Genomic DNA, 27934 nt, shown 5'->3' with positions numbered 1-27934 from the left:
CACGATTTAGCCATATTCATGTCGACATCGTCGGACCTCTGCCAGGATTTTCAATACCTCCTCACCATAGTCGACCGATTCTCCAGATGGCCAGTAGCAGTACCTATCAGTGACACCTCTGCTAACACCGTAGCAAAGACAGTACTGCGAGAATGGATAGCAATCTTCGGCATACCCGGCATCATTACCACAGACCGAGGTGCGCAGTTCCAATCCTCACTTTTCCAGGGATTTACGCAGATGCTCGGCGTTAAACATATAAAAACCACCACCTATCATCCATGCGCCAATGGTCTCGTCGAAAGATTTCATTGAACACTCAAAGTTTCTCTATCTACGAAACACCCCACCAACAACTGGGTAGATGAACTCCCCCTAATACTCCTATCTATCCGGAACTCCCTCAAAGAGGATTTGGAATGTTCACCAGCGGAAATAGTATTTGGCACACCACTCTCCTTGCCCGGTCAATTTTTCGATGATACAAAGTTGACCTCACTGCTACAAACTCCTTCACCCAAGAACTCCGCCATAAAATGGCCCAGTTAAAATACTCACCGCCAAGGCAACCCACACCAAACATACCAGGGTCCCTTTAGAGTCCAGAAACGCTCGGACAAGCACCTCACCATCGAGCGAGGAAATCGAACAGACACCGTCTCGATCGATAGAGTGAAACCTGCTCGACTAGAGAAGTCAATACACGAGCCTGAACGCAGCTCAATCCATAGAGATCCCCCACCTGCGCCAGAAAGCATCCGGATACAACCCGCTCCACCAGAGCCAGCAGCGGATCGTGAAGCACACACCATTCCACCAAGAAAAACCCGTGTAGGAAAGAAGGTCACCTTCCCAGAAAAATACAAATCCTACATTTACTTTTAATTGATAACGATCAATTATCCAGGGAGGGGGCCTTGTCGCGGCTTGGCCGCTAACAACAACAACAACAACAACAGCACAACAGACGACCAGCCATTGACAATCTCCGCCGAAATCAGCAGTAGCAGTAATATCAGCAGCCGTCACGTGATTCCAGAGCCCCGTTTTAGAAAAGAAATTTAAAAAAGACATCTTTTCTACAACAAAAACAAAACAACAAACTTTAATTTCCTGGAAAAACTTCGTGAAATACAAACAACGAACTCCTTCAGCATCGACTGTTTGTAAAGAACACATCCGAGAATTAATATTAACTGTTGTTTAGAAATAGAAACAACTTCCGGCCCGCTCCCGGTGACTAGCAATCTCCTGAATATTACGGCGATATTTTTCACCGTTCGGCAGCTTGGTCTCGGCAAAGCTCTTTTGGCCAATAGAACCGACCCCTTCTTTGGGCGTATGGTCCTTTTGGCATTGTACTAACTGTTTGTGTTTCTATTCCTTTTCAGATTGTCCAGTCTGGAACCGACTTAAGCAGCCGGCAGGACTAGAGGTTACCGACGTGCCCTTTTGCGGCGAAGGCCCTCTAGCTTCCAAATCGGCGGGTCGGGGAAGGGCACTGGGCCAGCAAACCAGGAGGCAGGCCTCTGCCTCTAGCACCATGGGGGACGCCCCTGGTGTTGTGCCGAGAAGGGGGGGTGTCACATCCGGTGACACCCCAGTGCCGAGAAGGGGGGTGTCACATCCGGTGACACCCCAGTGTCGAGAAGGGGGAGCGTCACATTCGGTGACGTTCTAGTGCCGTTGTCGGGTAACGTTCCAGTGCCGCCGTCGAGTGACGTTACAGTACCGCTGTCGGGGGATGCCACGCCCAGTGGAATCCCAGTGCCATCGTCGTCGTCGTCGTCATCGTTTTCGAGAGATACCACACGCGGTGGAGTCTCAGTGCCGTCGTCGTTGTCAAGAGATATCACAGTGCCGTCGTCGTTGTTAAGAGATACCACACCCGGTGGAGTCTCAGTGCCGTCGTCTTTGTTAAGAGATACCACACCCGGTGGAGTCTCAGTGCCGTCGTCGTTGTCAGGGGATGCCACACCCAGTGAAATCCCACTATCACCTGTAGCGTTCATGGTCGAAATAGAGTCTTTCACCGCAGGGTATTCACCATCACCTCCAGTATACGTAGTAGAGGGAAAAGATAAGACGGGAACCTCTAGGCCCGGGGGCGCTGAGCCAAGGGAGGAGAGCGACCCAGATTTCCTCAACCCATGGGTAGTTGTCGGGGGAAAACCACGGACACGAGAAGAGAGAATAAAAAGAGCAAGCAAGACAGGCTGGACCATACCACAAAGGCCCACCAGAAAATCGCACCCTTTCGCAGAAGGAGCGAGCAGAGCGGTCAGGTCTGCGAACAATAGCCCGAGAAAGAAGGAACCAGCATTAAGGAGATGGCACTCCCTAGAATTTGGGACAGCTACTGCACGGCAACCTACCACTCACGAAGAGAGGAAGCAGAATCCGGGAAAAGGCCCAGAAGCAAGGCCAGAGAAGACGAGTCACGAGGGACCACAGCAGCGTAGCCCAGGAAAAAGTCTGGAAGCAGGAAGTAGCTGGGGACCGAAGCAACGAAGCCCGGAGGAGAGCCCAGAGAAGACCTGGGGCCCGAGGGAACAGAGAAGCCCGGACGCATACCGAAGACTCTTCCAAGAAAAGTACCGGTTCTTGACGGACGGAAATGAGATCAAGCCAGTCCCCGGGAAGCTCGAAAGCCTCAGAAAAAGAATTGTGTCCCTAGTAACTTTCGACGAAAAGCAGAAGGGGCTCACCGGATTGAGCAAAGAAAAGATGATAAGCCTGTTGGTTGAAACGAACATTCCGGCGACATATATAGTGCATAGAAGTTACGCAATGTGGGATGTTCTGCTACCCACAGAAGAAGACGCCATCAAAACATCTAAAAGTGACACTGCATGGAAGGGGATCTGGTGCAAACCAGAATACCTAGAGAAGAGACGGACAACAGTGACCATTCTGGGAGTTCCATGGTGTTTTGAAGAAGAACAGGTTGGAGCCATTTTGTCACAATACGGGGACGTGGAAGCAGTGAATGCAGCACGTGGCCCCAAAAACATAATGACTGGCGACTACAAGCTGAAGATGAGGGTTAACAGAGCTGGCTTCGACGCAATCCCCGCCCAACTAACATGGGAGAAATGGACATTGTCCATAATCGTCGAGGGCAGAAGGCCACACTGTTGGAGCTGCAGGATGCCAGGTCACATGGCGAAATTCTGCCCGAAAAAGGATCCAGTGCCCCCGCCGACAGCGGTACCCCCGGTGAAAGTGACAGAGAAAGCAGTCACACCAACAGCGGAGACATCAAACAGCTGGAGTACTGTAGCCAAAAAGGGAAAGCAAAAGACAGTGGCCCCGGAAAAGCCAAAAGACCAGAAGCAAAAGGAAGAAAAGTCGGGAGTTAAACGAAAGTTGGCCCCCGAATCAGAAGAAGAGGAAGAGGAAAAGAAGACAGAAAACAGAAGCCTGGCAGCCACAAACAAGAAAGTTAAGGAATACCAGGAAGACGATGAAGAAGACCAAGAAAACCCTGCCCAACCGTCAGACCCCATGGATGAGCAGAATACCCCTCCCCCTACTACTATTGCTACTACTCCTACTACCAACGAGGAGACCTCTGAAGCCAAGACTTCCGAGGACATAGAAGCCGGGTCCTCAGAGGACATGGAAGCCGAAGAAAGCAGAGAAAGAGAAGAGACGATCAACACCACCACCACCCCGGTAGCCCCGATCCGGACCGAACGGACACGGAAGCGGCCTTTCTTACTCGGGGAGAGGATATGCGAGGTGGATGTAAGCCAGGGACCGGTGGACCTCAGCGCAGGCCAGAAGAAAAATGCGAGAAAGCTGGAAAAGCTCACCGAGGTGGATGGGAAGGAAGTGGAGAGGCCAACCAACTTCAGTGAAGCACCGATGCTCATCACGTTCCTGAGAAAGGAAAAGGGGGCCAGAGTAAAAGCACTATGGAGGATGGTTGCCGAAGCAAAACTGGCTTTTCCGGGGCTGAAGATTGTAGACGAAGAACACCCGTCGTTAATGCAAATAGCGGTCAAATGCGAAGGGAGGGTCCCCATTTATATTCACCCATCCCTTTATAGAGCCCTAAAAATAACCTTTCCCTTAGACGTGGGGGGACTGGTCCGAGGAGGTCAGTTCACAACAGAGTTGCTAACTGGCAGCATCGGTCAGTCTTTCGGCGTTCTAACACCCGAGGACTTTAGACCCGCTTTTGATGGATACTTCTAGTTAGGGCAATTATGGCAAACTTGAACCTAGCTAGTTTAAATGCGAGGGGCATGAGATCTCGAAGCAAGGCTGCTCGCGTGCTGAGGGATCTCATAGCCCTGGAGGTAGATATAGCTACAATTCAGGAGACCCACTTTGTTGGGCCCGGGGATTGCAGTGTGCTGGTGAACGACTTCGACGCTTATTCAGCATACGGCAATTCCGCTAGCCGTGGAGTTTCTGTGTTAGTGAGTCGCACCCTAGGTGCGGCGGTTACTGTAGTTCACGCGTGCGCTCATGGAAGGCTGGTCGTGGTCGATGTTGCCGTTAAAAGCAGTAAGTTCCGGATTTTGGCAGTTTACGCGCCCAATATCGCTGGGGAGAGGGTTTCCTTTTTTCGGCAGGTGGAGGTGTTCCTTTCGGCGGGTCCGGAGCGAGTAGTTTTAATGGGGGACTGGAATGCCATCCTGGATCCCAAGATAGATAAGGTCGGGGGGAATAGAGGGTCGGATCGGTGTGAAAGCAGCCTGTCTGACCTGATGGTCTCGTGCGATCTTGTCGACAGGTTCCGTCTGGATCACCCAGGGAGGGAGATGTGGACGTGGCAAAGTAGCGTGGTCGCCTGTTCAAGTACCTACTTGGACAGGATGTTAATTAGAAGAGGCGACATAGATTTCTTATCGTGTCCCACGTTCCACTGGTTAGGTCATTCGGACCATAAATTAGTAATGGCCCGTTTGAGATTAGGTAATAGGTCTAGGTTGGCTGGCTACTGGAAGTTGAACGCCTCCTTATTGGAGATGAACGACTTTCGGGAACAGCTGACAACACTAATTCAGCGGGAGTTAGTGGGGGCGGTTACTGGGAGTAGCTGGTGGGTTAGACTTAAGGCTACCATTAGGCTCTTTTGTGTCCAATATAGCCAACGCCTCGCGTTAACTAGGGCACGGACCAAAAGGCAGCTAGAAGATAGATTGACCCGGGTGGTGGCTGGTGGGGATCCCCTAGAGATAGACATAGTTAAGGGGGACCTTCAGCGCTTGGCTAGCGAGCATTACGAAGGGCAAGTAGTTAGGGCTAGGTTAAAAAGAGTCTCTAACAAAGCCGTGAACGTTGATGCTGTTGAGCGTAAGGCTGCCTTAAGACGTGGCTCGGACGGGTACATTCGGAAGGTGAAAAACCTGGAAGGACATACCCTCGTATCGACTCGAGAGATTTGCAATGGGTTTCGTCAACATTTGGAGGAACGCTTTACCCAACTACCCAGACTCCGCGGCCAGGAGTTTGGCAGCTATTTAGCCGGCTTGCCCCGCCTTACTGCGGACCGAGCGGCTAGCTGTGATGGGGTGGTTACAGAGCGTGAAGTCATTACTGCGTTGAAGCAGGTTGGCCAGAACAGATCTCCAGGGCTCGATGGTCTGCCCTACGAATTGTTGTTGAGGCTGTCGCCCATGTTTGTTCCTCTTCTGACGGGTGTGTTTAACCACTGGTTTTCCCAGGGATCTATCCCTGGGCAGGTAACCAAGGGAGTGGTCACACTACTGAAGAAGAAAGAGCGGCATGGTGGGGAGGACTTAGATGATTACAGGCCTATCACTCTGCTAAACACAGAGTTGAAGATTTTGGCCCGCGTTCTTGCAAACCGACTGCAGGTTGTCATTGGTGATTTGGTCGAACCGGATCAGACTTGTTCTGTGAAGGGGAGAACGATTAAAGACAAATTGCACTTGGTGCGCACGATCATAGAGGGGTTAGAAGACGACACAGGAGCCGCGCTGATCAATTTAGATCAGTCCAAAGCTTTCGATAGGGTCGACCATGGTTTCTTGGAGTCTGTTTTGGAGACCGCCGGTTTTGGTCCGGACTTCCGCAAGTGGATTTCCGTTTTGTATCGTGACCCCACGGTAGCGGTACAAGTAAATGGTAGGTTGTCGGAGTCCTTTGGGGTCTCTCGGTCGGTGCGCCAGGGGTGTCCTCTGTCGCCTCTGCTTTATGTCCTGGCGTTGGAGCCCTTCCTTTGCAAGTTAAGGGACGAGACGACGAGACCAGTCCTGCGCGGCATAGCTCTACCTGGCGGCAAGTTTGCCAGGGTTTCCGCGTACGCTGATGATGTCACCGTTTATGCAGGGCGAAGGATCGATATTAAAGCGGTGATAGAGGCGGTCGATGAGTATGAAAGTGTTACAGAGGCCATAGTCAACCGCAGCAAGTCCGTTGGCCTGCGGTTGGGCACTTGGACCGAGGTAAACTCGCTTCCAGGTGAGTTCGGCTGGACAGATGGCCCGGTAAAGATTCTTGGAATCTGGTTCGGGCCTGGGCTCCAGCTGGACAAAAATTGGTCGGAGGTACAGACAAAGGTCGAATCGTCAGTGGGGACTTGGATTCGCAGGGGTTTGTCCCTGAAGGGTCGTGCGGAGGCGTGCCAAACTTACGTCTTTCCGTTGATCCTTTACCGCTTGTCAGTACTTCCTCTGCCTGCGGACCGCTGTAAGGCTTTGGAGCGACTCCTTTTCAGACTCCTCTGGAAAGGGGGAAAGCCGTATGTCCGTAGACGGGTCTGTACACAGAAACTCAGCGATGGAGGCTTGGGAATGCCTGACTTGTTAAGTCATAAGCACGCCGAAAGATTGGCGTTCCTAAGTCGGACACTGCTCGAGGAATTGCACTGGGTACCAGTTGTGGAGCACGCTTTCCCACAGCTCATATCCTCCCCTGCCGCCGAAGGTCGCAGAAGACCGGTGGGGGAACGGCGGTTCCTCTCCGAATGCCGAGCCGCCCTTAGGGCATTTCCGAGGTCCAGTGACCTAGCACGGCCTAGGAGGAGACTGTATCGGGATTTAGTAGTGGGGACCGCAAAAGATCCGCTGGTTGAGCGGCTGCACATGTCGAGGGAGGAGGTCCTCTCTCAGTGGAATTGGGCGCCAGCCAGTAGCTTTTTAAATAATTCAGAGTTTTCAATCACATGGAGGCTAGTCCGGAATGCGCTGCTACTTTTCGGCGTACTTGCCGGAGACTGCAGAGGGGATGAATACGTTCCTTTCTGCCCCCGCTGCGAGGAAGACAAAGATGAAACGAGGGAGCATGCCTTTTTTCTTTGCAGCGGAGTTCGGAGGCTCTGGGAGTACGTCGGAAGGGTAACGGCTCGCATCAACCCCAAGCGGTTGGTGCCACTTGATTTGGCGTACGTCGTCGACAACATGGATCCGCTGTTCACTGGGGAGAGACGATTGGTGTTTCTAGCGATCCTAGCAGTAGCTAGATTAGTGACGTGGATTTCACGTCTTGACATTGTCTATGAGGAGCAATCTGTTTCGGATCGGGATCTGGTTGGTCGTTTTAAACATCAACTTAAAGTAAAGATCAGATGCGATTGGAAAAGATTGCACCGCATAGATTTGATAGGAGATGGGTGCATAACACTAGTTTGTGCATCCGACGAGGCGCTAGGTTTAAGTTTGTTTTCCCACCCTAGTGGTATCTGTCAGGCGGTGCTAAGATTCTACGGAACCCAGCCCCAAACAAAGTAACAGAGTAGGGATAGTTAGGTCCTAACCACCACGAGTGGAAAAGTCTTTATTAGATGCTAGACTAGGGCAAATATGAAAGTTGATCCCGTCCCTGATATTAATTTTATCGGCAATAGGAGAGCTTCCAAAAGATGCCCAGTCCACCCTTTTTTTTCCCCCGGTCTGTTGCCCCTATACGTACATTTATCTTGGAAGACGCCGTCCAGTCCTTATGTTACCCATCCCTATCTAATTTATTTTTCAAATATCGTCCCTAGGTCCCCCATCCCCCACTAGGGAACGACCTGCTTGCTTTCGACCTTCGAAATTGGAAGACAGTGGGCACTCCAATTTTAGAAGTAGGTTGGGGGGATCCCTGTACTAACCCGCCCCCATAGGCATTTTGTTCATTTATTTTCTTTTTCTTTCTTTTTGGGTGTATCTTAGTTTGCCCTCCTCCCCATCATCTCATCCCTCATCTTAATATCTTAGTTTTACACATTTTTCTGCTTTTGTTTGTACATATGATTTTGATTTGTTGAATAAAAACATTTATTTCTTTCAGTTTAAATGCCAAAAATCATACGCGGGGGAGATTTTAAGTAGATAAACTCCATGGTAAGAATGATAATATAAAAAATAGTGTCTTAGTATAGGGATTTTAATAAAGTCTCTAAAGACCTAGCTTTAGTTTAGAATGACCCTCGACCCCCTTTCCCCACCCCCCTACGGGCTTCATGCCTAAGTGTCTCTGGACCCCAAATGAGGGCCTGGCAGTAGATAATGCCAGGTCCGGGGCAGAACACTAAATAAACAGCTTGGTCTCGGCAAAGCTCTGCACTTGCTCACGGTTCCCTAACCGTTCGACGCTCGCGCAATTACTGTGACTCCAGTCTCTTCACTGTAGCAGTCCAGTCCACCACCACTACTGTGGCTCCGGTCTCCACGCCGTAGAAGTCCACCACCACTACTGTGGCTCCGGTCTCCACGCCGTAGAAGTCCACCACCACTACCGTGGCTCTGATCTCCACGCCGTAGAAGTCCACCACCACTACCGTGGCTCCGGTCTCCACGCCGTAGAAGTCCACCACCACTACCGTGGCTCCGGTCTCCACGCCGTAGAAGTCCACCTCATCACCACGACTCCGTCCTCCATGTCGTCCGTACCTCTAATACACTGACACCTTTCTCAGTGTCTGTCCGATCCGAGCGCCCGTCCGTACCTGATGAACACTGAACCCTCAGCAGTGTTGCCAATTCGTTCGTCCGTACCTCTAATACACTGACACCATTCTCAGTGTCTGTCCGATCCGAGCGCCCGTCCGTACCTGATGAACACTGAACCCTCAGTGTTGCCAATTCGTTCGTCCGTACCTCTAATACACTGACACCTTTCTCAGTGTCTGTCCGATCCGAGCGCCCGTCCGTACCTGATGAACACTGAACCCTCAGTGTTGCCAATTCGTTCGTCCGTACCTCTAATACACTGACACCTTTCTCAGTGTCTGTCCGATCCGAGCGCCCGTCCGTACCTTATGAATACTGAACCCTCAGTGTTGCCAATTCGTCCGTCCATTCCTCTCATAACCTGAGGCTAACGCATCAGTACTGTTCCAGTCGGACCCAAGTCGACCAATCACCCGCACCAGTTACCACGCCGACTTCTCCGACGTCATCCCAGCATTCCAGCTTACGGCGAACCGACAAGCACCCCCCTGACAGAATACACCGGCAACGGACCCCGGACCAACGTCGCCCAGTGAGAAAATTCGCATTTGCCACCCTTTCGTTTGCTTAAATAAAAGGCGAGACTTCGTCTTTAAACTAAACTACCCGAGTTTGTCATTCTTCTTTGTTCTGTTGTTTTCTTCCTTGTCCTTGTGTCTGATGTTTATTTAGTTGCACGGTCAGTTGGCTAACCACCTTCAGGCCTCACTGCAACAATATATCACAAATTGAAGATAAAAGATCAATAAATAATATATTCAAATTTAAAACAAACAAAAAAAGTAGGGTTTTTTTTTAGTAATTTACCTGTAAAGTTCGAAGTTTAAAACCTTTTTTTTTTTAAACCACGTTTTTTTTTTTAATGAAACCTTGGTCCTTGCTCCTTTAATTGAATAGAACAATAGGGTTTGAATTACATTTTACATTGTTCGAAACACACACACACACACACACACACACACACACACACACAAACGAAAAAATAAACAAACACAAAAACTAATAAATGTTTTGGTTTTGTTTTGGTTTTCAAATGGCGCTCGCCCAGTTTAAACTATTATGAATATGTCATTTCAATTTTCTGTTTTTAATAATAATAATAAAAAAAAATGTTTCATGAAAAACTTTCCCGTTTTCATTAATTACAGAAACATTTTCAATTAAACAATTACGGATATATGTTCTCTTTCACTTTATTTACTTTTAAAGCAACATTGGACTTTTATAAAATATTTTTTTTTTTGTTCGCACAAATAAATAATTTTAAACATTTTTTTGAATTGTCAAGATTCATTTTCTCCAGTAATATCGGTTTACAAAGTTTCTGGAAGTAATAAATGATAATTTAACGTTCCCGGAAGTAATAAATGTTAATTTTGGTAAATTTATTCTTTCCCTTTCCGGAAGCAATCGTTCGGCCATAATGATGTCTCCTCTAGATGTGGGTAGCAAGTGCGTGAAAAAAAAAAAAAAAAAAAAATGGCGTCTCCAATTTCGGCAATAAAGTGTAGAAAAACCAAAATAACTAAACCATTTACTGATAATTTCTCAGTATCTTGACTTTGGTACCATTTATTTGGTAAAAAATATTTGTAAAAGTGAGAAATTATCAGTAAATGGTTTAGTTATTTTTTTTTTTTTTTGCTATTAAAAGAAAAGTTGATAAAAGTCATTTAAAAAGAAATTTAAAAACAAAAGTCTGTAAAAGTAAGACATTATTAAATGTTTAGTAACTTTTTCTTTTAATATTCATAAAGAGTAAAACTTTTTTTTCAAAATAAATAATGTGACAAATAATCGTTTAGTTACTACGGCAACGTCAGTAAATAAAAAAAAATGTTACGTGCGCATGCGTCAGGAAGGGAGCGACGTTTGTTTTTATGCTAGTCGCTATGGAATTCAACACCCAAGGATTATCCATAAAAAACTGTTTCCTAATCTAAACTGCTAAAAATCATTTTTTTTTTTAATTCCTGTATTTAATAAAAATATTTAATAATAAAAAAATATTGAGCGCTTTTTATACAAGGGAGATTCGTTCATTTTTTTCATCTCATAATTTAGGACGCTACTAACGATATTTTTATTAAATCAAAACATCAAAAAACAAAAAAACAGCTACGCCGCAATTTATTTTTAATCTAACAAAGTTGATAACATTAATAATACAAAATGTAGTTTTTACGCAACTATTGTGAGATTTTCTCTTACAAGGTTTTTGCCCCTGGCAGAATGGAAGAAAACCAAACAGAAAATACAACAAGCTCTCCTTAAGATTTGAACGTAAATTTTATTAGAGCCTTTTTTGCTTTGTTTTTTTGTTGCAAAAGATGCGTCATCTTCAGCTATCTGCCACTATGGGCTGGTAACGACCCCGAAGGAAATAATAGTTCGTCTTTATAAAAAAAAAGTAGTTACCTCCCTTTGTTCAAACTAATTATATCGACCACTTCTCCTTTCTGAAAGCCCTATTTTGATTGGCTAGGATGAAGCTCCTTGGCCAATCAACAAACATTTAATATAAGCAGAATTCTGGAAAAACAGATTCGCCCTCTTTTTGAATCAATCGTCGGCCCATAGACAACTATGGAAAATCTCTCCTAAATTTGCCGCCGAATTTTGATTGAACTTTTTCAGGGAGCCGTCCAAGACTTTTGGACGATAAAGAACTTTTTATTGGACTTCTAAAGCCGCAAACACAATTAGTTTTGCAAGAACCTTTTCTTTGTAATATTTTCAATTTAATATACATAATTTTCTCCAATTCTTGTGTGAGTTCAGCAATCTTTATTTCTGTATTTCCCACTTCCTACTTCAACAAGACACCAGCTCCCGGCAATCGCCATATTTTGCAAAACTAAATAACGTTTAGCAGCTTGTTGTGAAGAAAAAAAAATAAAAGGGAAGAGAAGATTTGAACTCCTGAGGATATTTGCAAGGAAAATGGAAAAAGGAATACCAATTTGAGAAGTCCCTCTTAAAAAAATTTTTTTATTTCGTTTCCAAAAAAAAAAAACGAATAAATAGTAATTCTGCCTTTGTTAAAGGTTTAAAATTCAATGAACATTTTAAAGAAAAAAAAAACGAATAAATAGTATTTCTGCCTTTATTAAAGGTTTAAAATTCAATGAACATTTAAAAAAAAAAATTATTTCATTTCCAAAAAAAAACGAACAAATAGTATTTCTGCCTTTGTTAAAGGTTTAAAATTCAATGAACATTTTAAAGGAAAAAAAAATTTATTTCGTTTCCAAAAAAAAAACGAACAAATAGTATTTCTGCCTTTGTTAAAGGTTTAAATTCAATGAACATTTTAAAGAAAAAAAAAATTTATTTCGTTTCCAAAAAAAAAACACGAACAAATAGTATTTCTGCCTTTGTTAAAGGTTTAAAATTCAATGAACATTTTAAAGGAAAAAAAAAATTTATTTCGCTTCCAAAAAAAAAACGAACAAATAATATTTCTGCCTTTGTTAAAGGTTTAAAATTCAATGAACATTTTAAAAGAAAAAAAATTTTTTTATTTCGTTTCCAAAAAAAAAACGAACAAATAATATAATATTTCCTGTTGTATTATTAAAAGTTTGAAACTTTCTACCGACTGAAGTTCGCGTAAAGCAGGCATCATTCGTTCAAGAGCGTGGCGTCGTACATACGAATGTAAATAAACATGGCCTCCTTATATAAGGGCGATAACTCCACTTATGCAAACTTCCGTCCAAGGGCCATAACTCCATTTATGCTAAGTTCCGTCCAAGGGCCATAACTCTTCACGGCCTATCCACAGACATTATCAACAATACTCCCACAAAATTTAACTTGTTTAAAAAAAACAAAAACAACTTAAAACCATCATCCTTTCCCAAAACAAAGCAACTGTAAAATGGATGATTTCCGGACCTTGAAGGGTGTTAGGGCGCTCATGGACTCCAGAAACGTGTTAAAGGAAGATATTTCCCTTAACACGGACATGTTGGAAGAACGCGAAGGTTTGAGAAAAAAAACCTTCCAGGAGGAAGAAGCTATAATTAAGGAGTTGCAGATTGAGGTCCGCTCCTTAAATGATAAAATTAAAGGGCTGTGTATAAAAGCAGAACTTGATTTAAGGGAGTGTGGATTTGTTGAGGAGCAAAGGAGGGAAATTGGCTTTCGAGCTAATATTAATGATCGCCTTGCCGACATTGAAAACTCTATTGAAAACCCCACCACATCACGGAAAAATGAACCTACCTCTGTACCTTTGCTTTCTGTCCCTAAGTTGCAGTGTGCCACCTTTAGTGGAATCAATCCTTCCAAATTTGAATATAAAAATTTTATTGCTCAATTCAAAAACTGTACTGAGTCTATTGATTCTGGCAGGGCAAAATTAGCCTTATTGAAAGGGTATTTGAGTGACTATGCCTTGCAATTGGTTTCCCATCTGACCTTGGAGGATGGTAATTACGATGTAGCGGTGGATTTGCTGGCCAAGGAATTCCTGGATGTCCCCTTTATAATAAGTGAGATCTTCAAGCAGATCATTTCTACTTCTCCTCAATATGACCCTGAATTTGTGGCTGTGAAGCGATACCTTGCTGAGGTGAGAGCGGATTTATCCGAATTGAGGACTTCATATCTGATAGATGTTTTTGAGGAGAACTCCCCCGGATTTTTGCTGGTCAGCCATATTATATACGAAAAGTTGCCAGTTGCCTTGAGAAGGGAAATTAACCACAGAGTGGGCACGAGTTACCCGTCTCTAACACAAATTTTTGAAAATTACAATGAGGCAGTTCGTGCTCTGTCTCGAAATAAAAAACTTTTTCGGGTTACGGAAAACCCCTCGAAGAATGATAAAGGGCAGGTCAAGACCTATGAAAAAAAGAATGGTGATGCTGCTCTACAGAATTTCACTACAAGCTCTTCTGGGGCATATTGCAAACTTTGCACATCACGTGGCCACACTATGCTAAAATGCACCAAGTTTGCATCTTATGAAGCCAGAGTTGAGAGGTGCAAGCAACTGAAACTGTGTACAGGATGTTCCAGCTTAAAACATAAAAGTGAGAATTGTCCTGGACTCCAGAGCAAATCACCCCTCACGTGCAGCTTATGCCTTTCAAAGGTGCATATTGCACCCCTGTGCAACACTAAGAGAGTGGTTTCTCTATTCTCTCATGTTTATGAAAACGAAATCATATTGCCTGTTGTAGCTATTTCTTTAAATTATGGATCTGAGAAAGCTACTATTAACTGCCTATTGGACACAGGGAGTCAGCGTTCATATTTTTCTAAGAAAATATTAAAGGAGCTGAAGTATCCTGATGGAAATTCTGATCCAACCGATTATCAAATGAAGACCTATGCGGGTGTGACTATGAAGCGATTTGAACAGGTTGTCTTGAACGTTACCGTGGGAAAGGGGAAACAACTCCCTATTCCTGTTTTAATCGATGATGGATTCAGTATGCAGTTTGAGTTCGCCAGCTTTGGCCAAGTGAAGTCCAACCTGAATGAGTTGAAACACAGATTGGCATTTTCAAATGAAAAACAGGGTGATTCCATAACAATTCAGGGTATCCTGGGAGTTGACATATTTCAGTTCATGGAGGGTTCCAGAATCATTAAATGTATGAATGGACAGGCCTGGGATTTGCCTCAAGGGATTGCCCTATTTGGTAATGTACAACACTTTTTGTATCCTCATCAAGTCAGTCCTGTGAGATGTGGAATTTCCAAAACAATTGTCAATTATCATACTACAATATCCAAATATGCCCATTGCCCTGAACGACAGTTGAATTCCATATTGCAACCCAAGTCTTCCTACCCGGATCCGTTTCCAGATGTATTTGAGAATTCCAACGTGTAACGGAATTTGGAAAAAATGTTTGCTGTGGACTCAGCTGCTGCTTCCCATGACGAAGAACTAATTGGTGATTATGACAAAAATAGGATTGAAAACTTCAGGAAGTCTATCGAATTCAGGGACAATTCTTATTTCGTGGATCTACCTTGGCATTAGGACAAAATCGATTCCGTTCCCTCTAACTATCAAGTCGCTCTTAAAGTGCTTGACAGAACAATGCTTTCATTGGAGAAAAGGGACTTGGATAAGACATATACTGATATTTTTCTTCAGCAAGAGAGCGAAGGGATTATCGAGAGAATTGAAGTCGCCCCACAAGATTTCTGCAAATACATTTGGATACCCCATCGACCGGTCTTTAAGTCGGATCAACAGGTAACCACTAAAATCAGGCCTGTTTTTAACTGTTCGTTGAAGACCGGGGGTGGTTACTCCCTCAATGAAGCATCTTATCCGGGTGTGAACATGATGAATAACATGCTTGAACTGTTGCTCTTATTTCTTACTAACAAATATGTATTATTGGGAGACATAAGAAAGGCATTTCTTATGATCAAACTCCAGTCGGTTGAGGACAAAAACAGATTTTGTTTTTTCGTAAAAGATGGAGACAATTTGCTTTGCTTCCGATATTGTACATTGATATTTGGCTTCAATGCCAGCCCATTCAGTTTAAATTACGTTCTCAAACACCATGTCAGCCGTTTTCCGAATGATGCATGTACTGAGATGCTGAAAAATCGATTTTATGTCAACAATTTATGTATGACCAGCAATTCTTCTGAGGAAATAATCAGTCTCTATAAGAGTGCCGTGCCTCGTCTGCAGACGGGAAATTTCCAGTTGAGATCGTGTAACTCCAACTATGAGCCTCTTCGAGACATTATAACGGAGGATGACAGAATCGTGCAGCATGGTTGCGAGTACGAAAAGGTCTTGGGATATAAATATCACCCTGAATTGGATACTATTAGCATTGTTAACACTATGGTTCAGAGGAACATACTCTCAAAAAGGGATATTTTGGCCCAGACAGCAAAAATATTTGACCCACTGTCACTATGTGCCCCGGTTACAATTAGGGCAAAAATACTTCTCCGAAGATTGTGGTTGCTCAAGTTGGGTTGGGATGAAAAGGTTCCTACTGACATAATGACTACCTGGTCGAATTTGGCCGAGGACCTTTCTGGTCTAGGTGATCTATTTTTTACAAGACATGCTATAGACACTGGTAGCCAACTGAAATTATATTTGTTCTGTGATGTGTCACCACAGGCATATGGATTTGTCATATATGGCGTGCAAAATGGGAAGTCTCACATAATATTTTCCAAGGTTAAAGTGGCCCCGATGAGGACAAAGACATTACCTATGATGGAGTTGCTTGCAGTATATATTGCATTCAAGGCTTTAACTATGATACTGAGATCCTTCTCTGGTGTCAACATAGAGGACGTTTTTGTTTCTGTGGATGCGCAAGTTGTTTTGTCATGGTTGCTCACCGAGAATATAAAGGCAAAGAGTCTGTATACCAGAAACAGAATTAAAGATATTCGAGAAATGAAGGAGAAGTTGAGTGAGGAATTTGGGTTGGGCATTCATTACAAATATGTTCCTTCTGCCGACAACCCGGCTGACCTTCTTTCTCGTGGTATCACTCTGGAAAAGTTTAAACAGGGATTGGACTACTGGACATGCGGACCTGCGTGGCTTGTTGAGCAACCTGAGAAGTGGCCTACGAGTACTTTGAGCTGTCTGAGCCCGGAAAATAAGTGTCATGTGGAAAGTGTTTTCCATAATACATTGAGTGAAGCTGTTAGGGAACCACTGATTCCATTTGACAGGTTCTCGGACTTTAACAAGTTGTGTCGATCAACTGCTTTCGTATTCAAGTTTGTGCATCGATGCAGAAAAGTGAAGGAACATTCAGATCCAAAACAGACAGCCACGAATTACCTGATAAAGATGATGCAATTGCAATCGTTTGAAAAGGAAATTGCTTATTTGAAGAATCCTCTTGACAGGGAAATCCCAGTGCTGGTGAAGAATCTTAACGTTTTCATCGATTCTGATGGGATTTTGAGAGTGGATGGTAGAATTGCCAATTCGACAAGATATGACTACAATTTAATCTATCCAATATTGCTTGCAAAACATCACTATCTTACAAAATTACTGATTATGGATAGCCATAATCGATGCAGGCATTTGGGTATTGGTACGACAGTGACCAAATTGCGGTTATCCGGATACTGGGTCCCACAGGCAAGACAGTCTGTGAAGACTGTGATTTCTAACTGCAATACCTGTAGGAAATTCAACAGCCTAGCCTTCAAATACCCCAAATTGACAAATTTGCCAAAAACACCGTGTTAGATTAATCAATCCTTTCCAACACACAGGCATAGACTACACAGGTCACATCTGGGTACAAAGAGATGGAAAGTCTCATAAAATGTATTTATTAATTTTCACATGTATGAACGTGAGGGCTGTTCACATTGAACTTGTACCTGATATGAGCACACAAGCCTTCATTCAAGCCTTGATTCGGTTTTCAAATACCTATGGAGTTCCCAGTCACATATACAGTGACAATGCACGTTCCTTTAATGCAGCCTTAGGTGGTGATGTAATTAAACATCACATAAACAGTAATGAGTTCTGTAACATATATTCAAGCGCTGGCATTAAACACATAAAAATACCCTTATACTCCCCTTGGGTTGGAAGTACTTGGGAAAGAATGATCAGGGTGATAAAGTCATGCCTATTCAAAACACTTGGCCGATCTAAAATCAGTTATTTTAACCTTCTAACCCTTCTATCAGACATCAAAAGAGCCGTGAACTCTCGACCTCTGACCTACAGATGCTCTACCGATATTGATCTGCTTCCCTTAACACCCAACTGCTTCACTCATCCAAATATAAACTGTGAGCTCTCCTTCCAATCTGACACACCCAGTTTGGTTGAGACAGAACCAATAACTAGGTCTCTCCTTGTGAGTACCTTGGAAAGCAGAGAGGGATTAATATCTAAATTCAAAGAGATGTGGCACGATGAATATTTGCTAAGTCTGAGGGAGAGTTGCAATATTTGCTAAGTCTGAGGGAGAGTTGATAAATATCAACGACGTAATACTCGTCAAGAATCCGGCCAAGTCCAGGCCCTTCTGGAAGCTGGGCAGAGTTATTGAGCTATTTAGTGGCAACGATGGCAAGGTTCGTTCTGCTCGAATAAAAAGAGGTGATGGTGCAGTGGAAACACATAGCCTCAAACATTTATATCCGTTGGAGTTATCACTCACTCATAACCACTTTCCTGACACCCCAGCAGATGAGGAATCTGATGAATTTGCATCCCACCCTATAGAAGAATGTAGGGACCCATCGGAACCTTCAGAAGAAATGGCCAATTACAGGCCTAAAAGGATCAAGAAATCCACATCTAATCCTGAATACATTTATTATTAAAAAAAAAAAATTTCCATTGTAAATGGGCCATAATAATGCCCAACACATTAAGGTATATTCTACCTGTTAAATATTTCGATTAAACAGAATATTCTGTACAATTTAATTTATACATTACATTTATTATTAAAAAAAAAAAAGAAGAAAATTTGCATTGTAAATGGGCCATAATAATGCCTAACACATTAAGGTATATTCTACCTGTTAAATATTTCTATTAAACAGAATATTCTGTACAATTTAATTTAAACACTTTACGTAGCAATCACAAATATTGTAACTGATTGCCTTTATATAGCATGCAACGATTTCAATCGTCGCATTATTTGTTGTTGTTGGGAGAGTATAAAAAAAAGTAGTTACCTCCCTTTGTTCAAACTAATTATATCGACCACTTCTCCTTTCTGAAAGCCCTATTTTGATTGGCTAGGATGAAGCTCCTTGGCCAATCAACAAACATTTAATATAAGCAGAATTCTGGAAAAACAGATTCGCCCTCTTTTTGAATCAATCGTCGGCCCATAGACAACTATGGAAAATCTCTCCTAAATTTGCCGCCGAATTTTGATTGAACTTTTTCAGGGAGCCGTCCAAGACTTTTGGACGATAAAGAACTTTTTATTGGACTTCTAAAGCCGCAAACACAATTAGTTTTGCAAGAACCTTTTCTTTGTAATATTTTCAATTTAATATACATAATTTTCTCCAATTCTTGTGTGAGTTCAGCAATCTTTATTTCTGTATTTCCCACTTCCTACTTCAACAAGACACCAGCTCCCGGCAATCGCCATATCTTCGATAAAAGCTGGGTAGAATTCCCGCTGACGAAGTAGTGCACATGCACAGGTTGGAGATATTGAAGTGACTTCCAAATGGATACTGCTAGCTGGGCATCCACGAGGGGTCCTGTATCAGTTCAATGGGGTGCCCGGAAAACTCGTTCCCGGAAAATCCGTACCCGGAAAAATGGTACCCCCCATTTTTGCTAGGTAGTAAAACTGGTCCCTTATTTAATAAATATAGATTGAAAACACATTTTATGATCGTTCTTGAAGGATATATTGTTTTTAAAAGAGACTATGCACCCCATAATATATTAAAAAAATATTCTTTTAAAAAATAAACTTGATCACGGAGTCAAGATACGAAAAATGAAACCATATATTTATTTTAAAAAATACTCTAGTTTTAACACTTTTTTGTGTCATTACGAAACAAAAATAAAAGAAAGAAAACACATATTATCAAAGAAAGCAATTATTTTATTTAGAAGAATTAATTCAGTTTAAATAATTCTTGTGTTATTACGAAACAACAAAAAAGAAAACACGGTACTTATGTAATTTTGGGGGTTTGTATTACTGTACACATAGATTCGAAAAAGTTGTCAAAAAAACAAATGTATAACAAATAAATGTTATCAAAAGCAAGATAAGTTACTTTCCTACCAAACTGGATATATTTTTTGTGTTTTTATTCAATGTAACATATTTATTCAGCTCGAAAAACATGCAGTGTTTACCGATGTATTGGAAAATTCAAAATGGCGGCTGACTCTCTCTTAAACACGGTAAGTTCGGGAAAAGGTTTTATAAATAATAAACTAGAGAAAATACTATTAAAAAAACACCGAATATATGTCAACCTATGTCACAGTAATATATATTGAGCGAATTTCTAACAGTATTTTGTCTAGTTTATTATTTATAACACCTTTTCCCGAACTTACCGTGTTTAAGAGAGAGTCGGCCGCCATCTTGAATTTTCAAATACATCGGTAAACACTACATGTTTTTCAAGCTGAATAAACATGTTAAATTGAATAAAAACATGTGAATTATATCCAGTTTGGTAGAAAAGTAACTTATCTTGCCTTTGATAACATTTATTTGTTATATATTTGTTTTTTGACAACTTTTTCGAATCTATGTGTACAGTAATACAAACCCTAATTTTGGTACTGCGCTGAAATAATAACGTTATTATTTCGAAAGCCATTCTTAACATGGGAAGGGGAGGGTATCGTTTAAAAGTAATTTCGGGGACATTTGTGCAGTATGCAGACGGCGGCTATTGTTAGGGGAAGATAACTCGAATTTCTTCTTGGTCAAATAACGCGGCAAAAAAGTAACAAACAAGATTTTTTTTCCGAGCACAAAATATTTGAAAACCAAAAACATTTATTGTATAAAAATGGGTGCAAGTCTATAAATGGGCCACAAGTAATATTTGTTACTATAAGAATCTGAAAAAAATCTTTATAATGCACGTACTTGTTACTGCATGAAAATATCATATTCCAAAAATTACGTAATCGATCAAGTAGTTTTTTTTTATTTAAGAAAATCAAATATTATCGGACGTATTGTCGAAGTTTCGCCATTCCGCCATCTTGTTTGAGAGATAACGCCACTAACGACACCTAGCGGGTATATAGCTCAACAAGAGCAGAACATGCAGACCATCGAATATTTTATCAATCAAAAAGGGTTTTCGACATTTACGAAAAAAAATAAAAAAATAAAATAAAAATAGTCAATGGTCTGCTCTCCACATTCTCTTTATTAAAAGACACATTCTCTTTATTAAAAGAAGTCAATTTATTTATTTATTATCCCTAAAAATCGTAAAATTTGTTTTTCCTTAAAAAAAAATTGATTTTCTTCAAAAAACAAAAAAACAAGCTACTTAATTGATAAAATATTCGATGGTCTGCATGTTCTGCCCTTGTTGACCTATATATCCGCTAGGTGTCGATAGTGGCGTTATCTCTCAAACAAGATGGCGGAATGGCGAAACTTCGATAATACGCCCGATAATATTTGATTTTCTTAAATAAAAAAAAAACTACTTGATCGATTTACGTAATTTTTGGAATATGACATTTTCATGCAGTGACAAGTACGTACATTATAAAGATTTTTTTCAGATTCTTATAGTAACAAATATTACTTGTGGCCCATTTATAGACTTGCACCTAAAAATGTATCAATGTATAATTGTAAAAACATTTATTCTGCGTAAGAAAATATAATTTTAATAAAACAATTTTGTAATAAAAATAACATTAGATTTTTATAAAGTAAAATAGATATTTTTTCGAACAAATAAATAATTTAAATGAAAAATCATTTTGAATCAAAGCAACTTTGAAGGGTCAACATAAAATTAATAATTTAAATGCTTTTTGACGCACCACATGGCGACAGTTTAGTGAAACGCACCAAGAAAAGATGGTTGCCGTGCGCATACTGCAGACGGACCTATTAGTGTTTCGTGAACAAAAAAGTGTTAAAACTAAATAATTTTTCGGTACGTCACGGGGAACGTGGACCCTGCATAAACGGTGTTTTTATTTAATGATTGCTCTCTCAAAGCATTTTCTTTCTTCGTATATATCTCATAGACTTTATTTTTAATCGCGCGTGTATTTATTTTATTTTTTTTCTTTGTGTGAATTTGATTCATACTTTTATTTTATGCTTGTTTTTATTTTAATTTTAATTTTATTTTATTATTTTCTCCACTAAATATTATTTTTTTGTTAAATATTTTTTATACATATTCAAATATTGCTTTTGCCCCCTTTCTTTACCTTCAAAAAATTCAGAGTCCACGTTCCCCGTAAAGTACCAATTTTTCTCAATAAAATATTTGTTTTATTATAATACAAAAAGTGTTTTCTTTTTGTTTGTTTGTTTCGTAATAACACCAGAAATGTTTAAAACTGAAGTATTTTTTTTTTTATTAATATATGGTTTCGTTTTTCATGTCTTCCGTTCGGTTTCGTTACATAATCAACCGTATCCAATTCCAGTAGCTTGATTTTTTTTTTCCGAGCAGTGATCTTGGACATTACTTAAAAATATACAAATTTCTTTTCTTTTCGAGGAGGTGGAGGCTCGTGTTAAACTATATCTACCTCAGTATTTTATTTAATTTTCTATTTTTGAGCGATTATCGAGACTACTAAGACGTTATCCTATTATGTTGGACATTTTTTGTTCAAAAGTAACACTCGACATTACTTTTTTTAACTAAATAAACTCTTTAAAATAAGTTGAGACACCAAAAACTTACAAAGCTAAGTAGAAAACGAAAACTTAGAAAAATCAATTTAATTTTTTTAAAATAACAGTAAACAAGTAAAAATATTTTTAAAAAATATTATGGGAGGTGCAGGTGCATTCTCTTTTAAAGACAATCTCTTCTTCAATAAGGGTCATAAAATGTGTTTTCAATCGATATTTATTCAATAAGGGACCAGTTTTCCTACCTAGCGAAAGGGGACGAGTTTTCTGGGGTCGAGTTTTCTGGAGACGAGTTTTCCGGAAACGAGTTTTCCTAAATTCGTCTAATGGCAGACAAGAAAGGTCAAATCGTAGACTTTAATTTCGTCTTGACAGACATTAAATTGTAGCATAAGCATGCAAATATAATTCGCCCTATTTAAGGGCATTGGTAATTTTTAAGAAAAATGTATGTCGTAGCCCCGACGCACGCGCGTCGAATCTACGCCAAAACAAAATAATGGCGCGCTGCCTCAACAGTAAAACCCAGTTGCGCGCGCGTGGATGTATAAACATCGTTTCAACTGTGCGTACATTTTCCTTTGCTCACCCACGCAACTTCGGTGGTTCTTAAATGAAATTTCAGTTATTCGGGCGGACGTCAGTTAAAGCATCTTACGTCATAAGAATGTTATTCTTTTCATCCAATCGGATTACAGGGAAAACAAATAAAAAAAATAATGTTTTTTTTCTGAATGCCTCCGTGGAGCCGGTCGGACAAATATAAAAAGGGCATTTCTCGCCCAAACCAAGGGTCGACCTTTGAATACCATGATGTAAGCATCAACATCGACCCGTCCGCGTTTGGACGTTAAACACGCGTGCGCCACATTTAATTCCTCCACGTGGACACGGACTTGCAACCCTAATGGACTTTTTATTACCCTTTACTATCTCTCCGCTAAGTAAGCGGTGGACTTTTTATAGTTTAATTCTTTGTAAAAAGACTGATTATTTCTAACCAAGAACTCTTACTTGTCCCTTTTAGAACATTCAATTAATACAGTCGAAGGACTTTTCTTGATTATTTCAATACATAAAAAATCCATTCAATTAATTCAGTCGCAGGAGAACGCAAGACTTTTCTACTTGATCACATGTAGATCTTTTTATACCTCAGTTGAGGAACTGTCTTTTTTATTACATGGAAAAACATTGAATTATCTCAGTCACAGAAAGAGACTTTCGACCAAGAAGAAACCTTCGTCTTCTCTTTTCATTTACAATCTTTTATAAAAAATAAATTTTGTATTTAATTTATCCATTCGTCTCAGTTATCTTTGTTTTATTGTTTCAACTCCATTTTACACTAGATTCTTATCACCATCTGTCTTTAGTTTAAGTTTCTTGTTATAAGTAATTGACAACCAAGTTGTGGTTTTATTTAATATAGAACTTTATTGACATATTTACATAAGAAGAGAAACTGAATGTACGTGTGTAGAGGTCTACGCCATGTTGTCGAATACGTATGTATTAGGCGGTTGACATCAATATTCATACGCCATGATTTACTTGTTACGCATATGAAAGTAGTTCTATGATAACACTACATCCCCCTTACCAGAAGGAAGAAAAGTAGTACACATTGTTCAGATATTTATTGTTTAAATCTGTTTGGCCTATGGATTTCACGGCCATGTCTTGTTATGCTTGGTGTGTGTTTCTTAATGTTTATTTGGTTTGAGATGCTTGTGTTAGGGAGTCCAGATTGAGATTGGGTTTGGTCACTGAAGTGAACATGTTTATGGGTTGCTTTTCCGTCTGCTCTGATATGGACTCTGTTACGTCTTTTTGATGATCCATCTGGCAATTTGAGGATGTACGATCTAGGTTCTGTACATTTGCTGAGAATTGTTGCTGGTTTCCATTTTCCAGTTTGGTTATCCCACATACGTACGTGTTGTCCAGGGACAAGTGCTGGTAAGTCATGGGCTGTTTTATCGTGATAGGTTTTTTGTATATCCTGTCTGTGCTTTAGTTCTTCGTGGATATGGTCACGGTTGGGAAATCTGTGATTCGTGATTTTGCAATCAGGTTCGATTTCATGATGCGACTGTTTAGAAGTTCAGCTGGGCTTGGAAGTTTGTGGCTGATAGGCGTTGTTCTTAAACACAGCATTGCAAGGTTAACATCTCTTCTTGCTTTCCTTTGCTTTGACTATTGTTCTTTTAATGGTTTGAATCTGTCGTTCAATAAAACCATTTGATTTAGGAAACCTTGGAGATGATGTGATATGATCGAATTGCCATTGTTGAGCAAATTCTTTAAATGCTTCACTGGATTACTGTGGTCCGTTATCACTAATAAATCTGGTGGGAATACCATGTTCTGAAAATATCTGCTTCATTGTTGATATGACCATGTTGCTTGTGGCCATGCCATTCATTTTCCGTATAATTGGGAATTCGGCAATTATGAGGTATTCCTGGTCGTTACAGTGAAACAAGTCAGTGCCAACAACTTCCCATGCTCTGCTAGGGATATCATGTGGTTGTAAAATTTCCTTTGGTTGTGCTGGGAGGTTTTCCTGGCATATTAAACACTTTTTGATCATGTTCTCAATATCAGTGTTAATTCGCTCCCAGTACACAGTATCTCTAGCTTGCAGACGTGTCTTTTCGATACCTTGATGGCTGTAATGTAGTTGGCCCAGGATAGTTTTCTGCTGGTTTTCAGGGATAATAATCCTTGAGCCTTTCATGATTATGCCATCACTGACAGATAACTCATCTCTGTATGACCAGTATGACTGAATTGTCGGTGGTACTTCCTTAATTGAGTCTGGCCATCCTGTTGTTATGGTTTTATGTAATTGGTTGAGTATTGGATCAGCCTTTGTTTACTTTTTTATTTCATTCAGGCGTTCGCTCCTGAATCTCACCAAGTCAACTCGAATATCTAAGTCGATCATGTCAGTGCTGGGGAGGCGACTTAGTGTATCAGCTACAGTCATTTCTTTGCCTGGTATGTATTCTATTTGTATCTGGTATCCCTGTAATTTGGTCATCATTCGTTGTAGCCTAGGAGGTGCACTGGTCAGTGGTTTCTGTAGTATCATGACCAAGGGTTTATGATCAGTGTGTACCTTGAACTTCCGTCCATATAGGTAAACATGATATCTGTGGACACCAAATACAATTGCTAGAGGTTCCCTTTCTATGCATGCATACCGTTGCTCGGCGTCTGTTAGAGACTTTGATGCATATGCAATAGTTTTTTTGTTTTGCATTAATGTTCCTCCAAGTCCTTCTAAACTTGCATCAGTTTGCAATATTGGTACATCATTCGCGTCGAAGTACGTTAATGTGGAATCTTTGGTGATTATTGTTTTAAGTGTTTCAAAGTATACCTTGTAATGCTCTTCCCAGAGAAAAGGTACGTCTTTCTTCAATAAGCCTCTTAATGTATGTGTCTTGTCAGCCAAATTTGGGATGAATGGTGATAAATATGTGACAAGGCCTAAGAATTCTTGTAGTTCTTTTTTGCATGTTGGATATGGCATGTCTTGTAAGTCTTTAAGTTTTTTCTGGGTCTGGGCTAACACCATTTTCACTATATATCATTCCAAAGAAAGATACATTTTTGATTTTATTTTGCATTTTGCTGAATTAAACACAAGACCATTTTTTTGCAGCTAATTGCATGAGCCTGTACAAGATCTTATCATGCTCTTTGTCCGTTTTACTGTAATTCCAATTGCTCCGTCAACTTGTTCGAGTATCTGGTCCATTTTCATTTGAAAAATGTCCTAGGATACACTTAACCCAAATGGTAATCTCTGGAAACAGTACCTGCCAAAAGGGGATTGGAATGTCGTTAGCAGCTGAGATTCCTGATCCAAATGTATGGACCAATAACCAGCTTTGGCATCAAGTTTAGAAAACAGCTTGGCACCTGCAAAGTGGTGTGTTAGCTCCTCCACTGTAGGGGTTGCATGGTGTGGTCTTTTTAGCGCAATGTTAAGGCGTCTTGGGTCTAGACAGATTCTCAGGCTTCCATCTTTCTCGTGTGAATAAGCTAGGCTGGAAACCCAGTCTGTTGGCTCTGTGACTTTTCTAATGATCCTGTTGCTGACCATTTTGTCTAGTTCCTGTTTTATGTTGTCCTTTAGGGCAATTGGGGTTTTTCTTGGTGGGTCAATGTGAGGTTGTACGTTTTTGCTCGTTGTTAACTTGACATGTCCAGGCATAGAGCCTATTTTGTCGAATTTATCTGGATAAATCTGTACCAAGACTTCGATTTTGTTGATTGGTTTGACTATATTTTGTTCTTTCACCGTGCAATGAAGAGTGACCATTTTCAGTATTTCCAGTGATCGTAGTCCTAGAATTGCTGGTCCATTTACATCTACTATATAGAAGGTGCTTTCGTGCCAATCAGAGGTTTGGTAGTTGCATGGTATACTGATATTGCCATAGCACTTTATTGGTGTTCCATTGTAGACCATTAATTTTTTGTCCTTACTTTGTTTTTTTTTAGTTTTGGGAAGCCATCAGTGATTAATTTCTCAGGAAACATTCTATGGAATGTAGAAATTGGTAATGTATTACCTTGGGCTCCAGTATCGACTTTAATTTGTAGTCTGTGAGTCCCGTTTCGATTAGGTAATTTTATATTTATATAAGCGAAGGCTTCATCTCTCTGTGTCTGAGAGGGTGTGTTAATGGTGGAAAAAGTTAAATTTTCGAATTGTTCATTTAGTTCCTGGCTGTTGTTCCTGGATAATATATCAGTTTGGATGAAGTGTTTTTTCTTGGTCTAGTTCATGTTTAATGGTTTTTGTTTCCACGGTCTCTGTTTTGTGACCTTGACCTTGATCTTCTGTTATATAAACGTACTGTTGCCCAGTGGTTATATTTTCCACACGTTTTGCATTTGGAACCAAATGCTGGGCATGCTTCACGTCGACGTTCGTGACTTTTTCCGCAATTAAAGCAGTTGTTTGTCTTTCTATTTTGTTTATATTTTGTAATTGCTTGTATGTCAGTATTGGCGCTATTGTCCTCCTTGTTATTGGTGTTTAACATCTCTCTAAGCTGTTTAATATGTGCGTTTGTTGCTTCGTACGTTTTACCAATTTGGATGGTTTCATCCAGTATTAGCGTATTATCTTTTCGTAGTAGTTCTTTCTGGAATTCGACAATTGGGATACTCGCAATAATTAGTTCTATAATTCGCTGTTCTTGTTCAGTGTCGGTTAGTGAGCATTTTAACGTAAGTCGACGACATCTATTGACGAAATCGTCTAATGTCTCATTTTGTTTTTGTTTATAAGACATTAGTTTTAGTCTGTTAATCCTAAAGTTTTCTTTAGGTTCTAAATGCTCCAAGAATTGATTAAAAATGGTGTCGGGAGAACGTTTTTCCTCATCTGTTAATTTCCAAGTGTTAAATTTTTTGAGACCTTCGTTGCCGGTCTTTAACAGTATGTAATTCACTTGTTGGTCGGTTTTTATTTTGTTTATAGCAAAATATAGTTCTAGCCTCTGTTTAAAAAGTGTAAATGTTTCCGCTGGATTTGGCATTTCCCAGTCCATAAACGGAATAATGTCATTATTGGTAGACATTATTATTAAAGGCTATGTATTTTTTTCGATAAACAGAAAATTCAATATGTCTGCA

General features: G+C 40.8%; 2 protein-coding genes across 2 annotated transcripts; both read left to right on the top strand.

The window, feature by feature from the left end:
- Nucleotides 1–1691: 1691 nt before the first annotated feature.
- Nucleotides 1692–11189, top strand: LOC145240291 (uncharacterized). The gene is made up of 3 exons (XM_080103872.1): nt 1692–1827; nt 1904–3822; nt 11130–11189. Coding segments are annotated over exons 1-3 (1980 nt in total). The 5' UTR covers nt 1692–1826.
- Nucleotides 11190–14979: 3790 nt separating this feature from the next.
- LOC145240290 (uncharacterized) lies at nt 14980–17139 on the top strand. The gene has a single exon (XM_080103871.1). The coding sequence runs from the start codon at nt 14980–14982 to the stop codon at nt 17137–17139; it is 2160 nt and encodes a 719-aa protein (XP_079959997.1).
- Nucleotides 17140–27934: the final 10795 nt, after the last annotated feature.

This window comes from Euprymna scolopes, chromosome 19 (assembly GCF_053919585.1).
Source record: "Euprymna scolopes isolate OS-2025 chromosome 19, ASM5391958v1, whole genome shotgun sequence".
Classification (NCBI taxonomy): domain Eukaryota; kingdom Metazoa; phylum Mollusca; class Cephalopoda; order Sepiida; family Sepiolidae; genus Euprymna; species Euprymna scolopes.
This window is presented reverse-complemented; position numbering and strand designations above follow the sequence as displayed.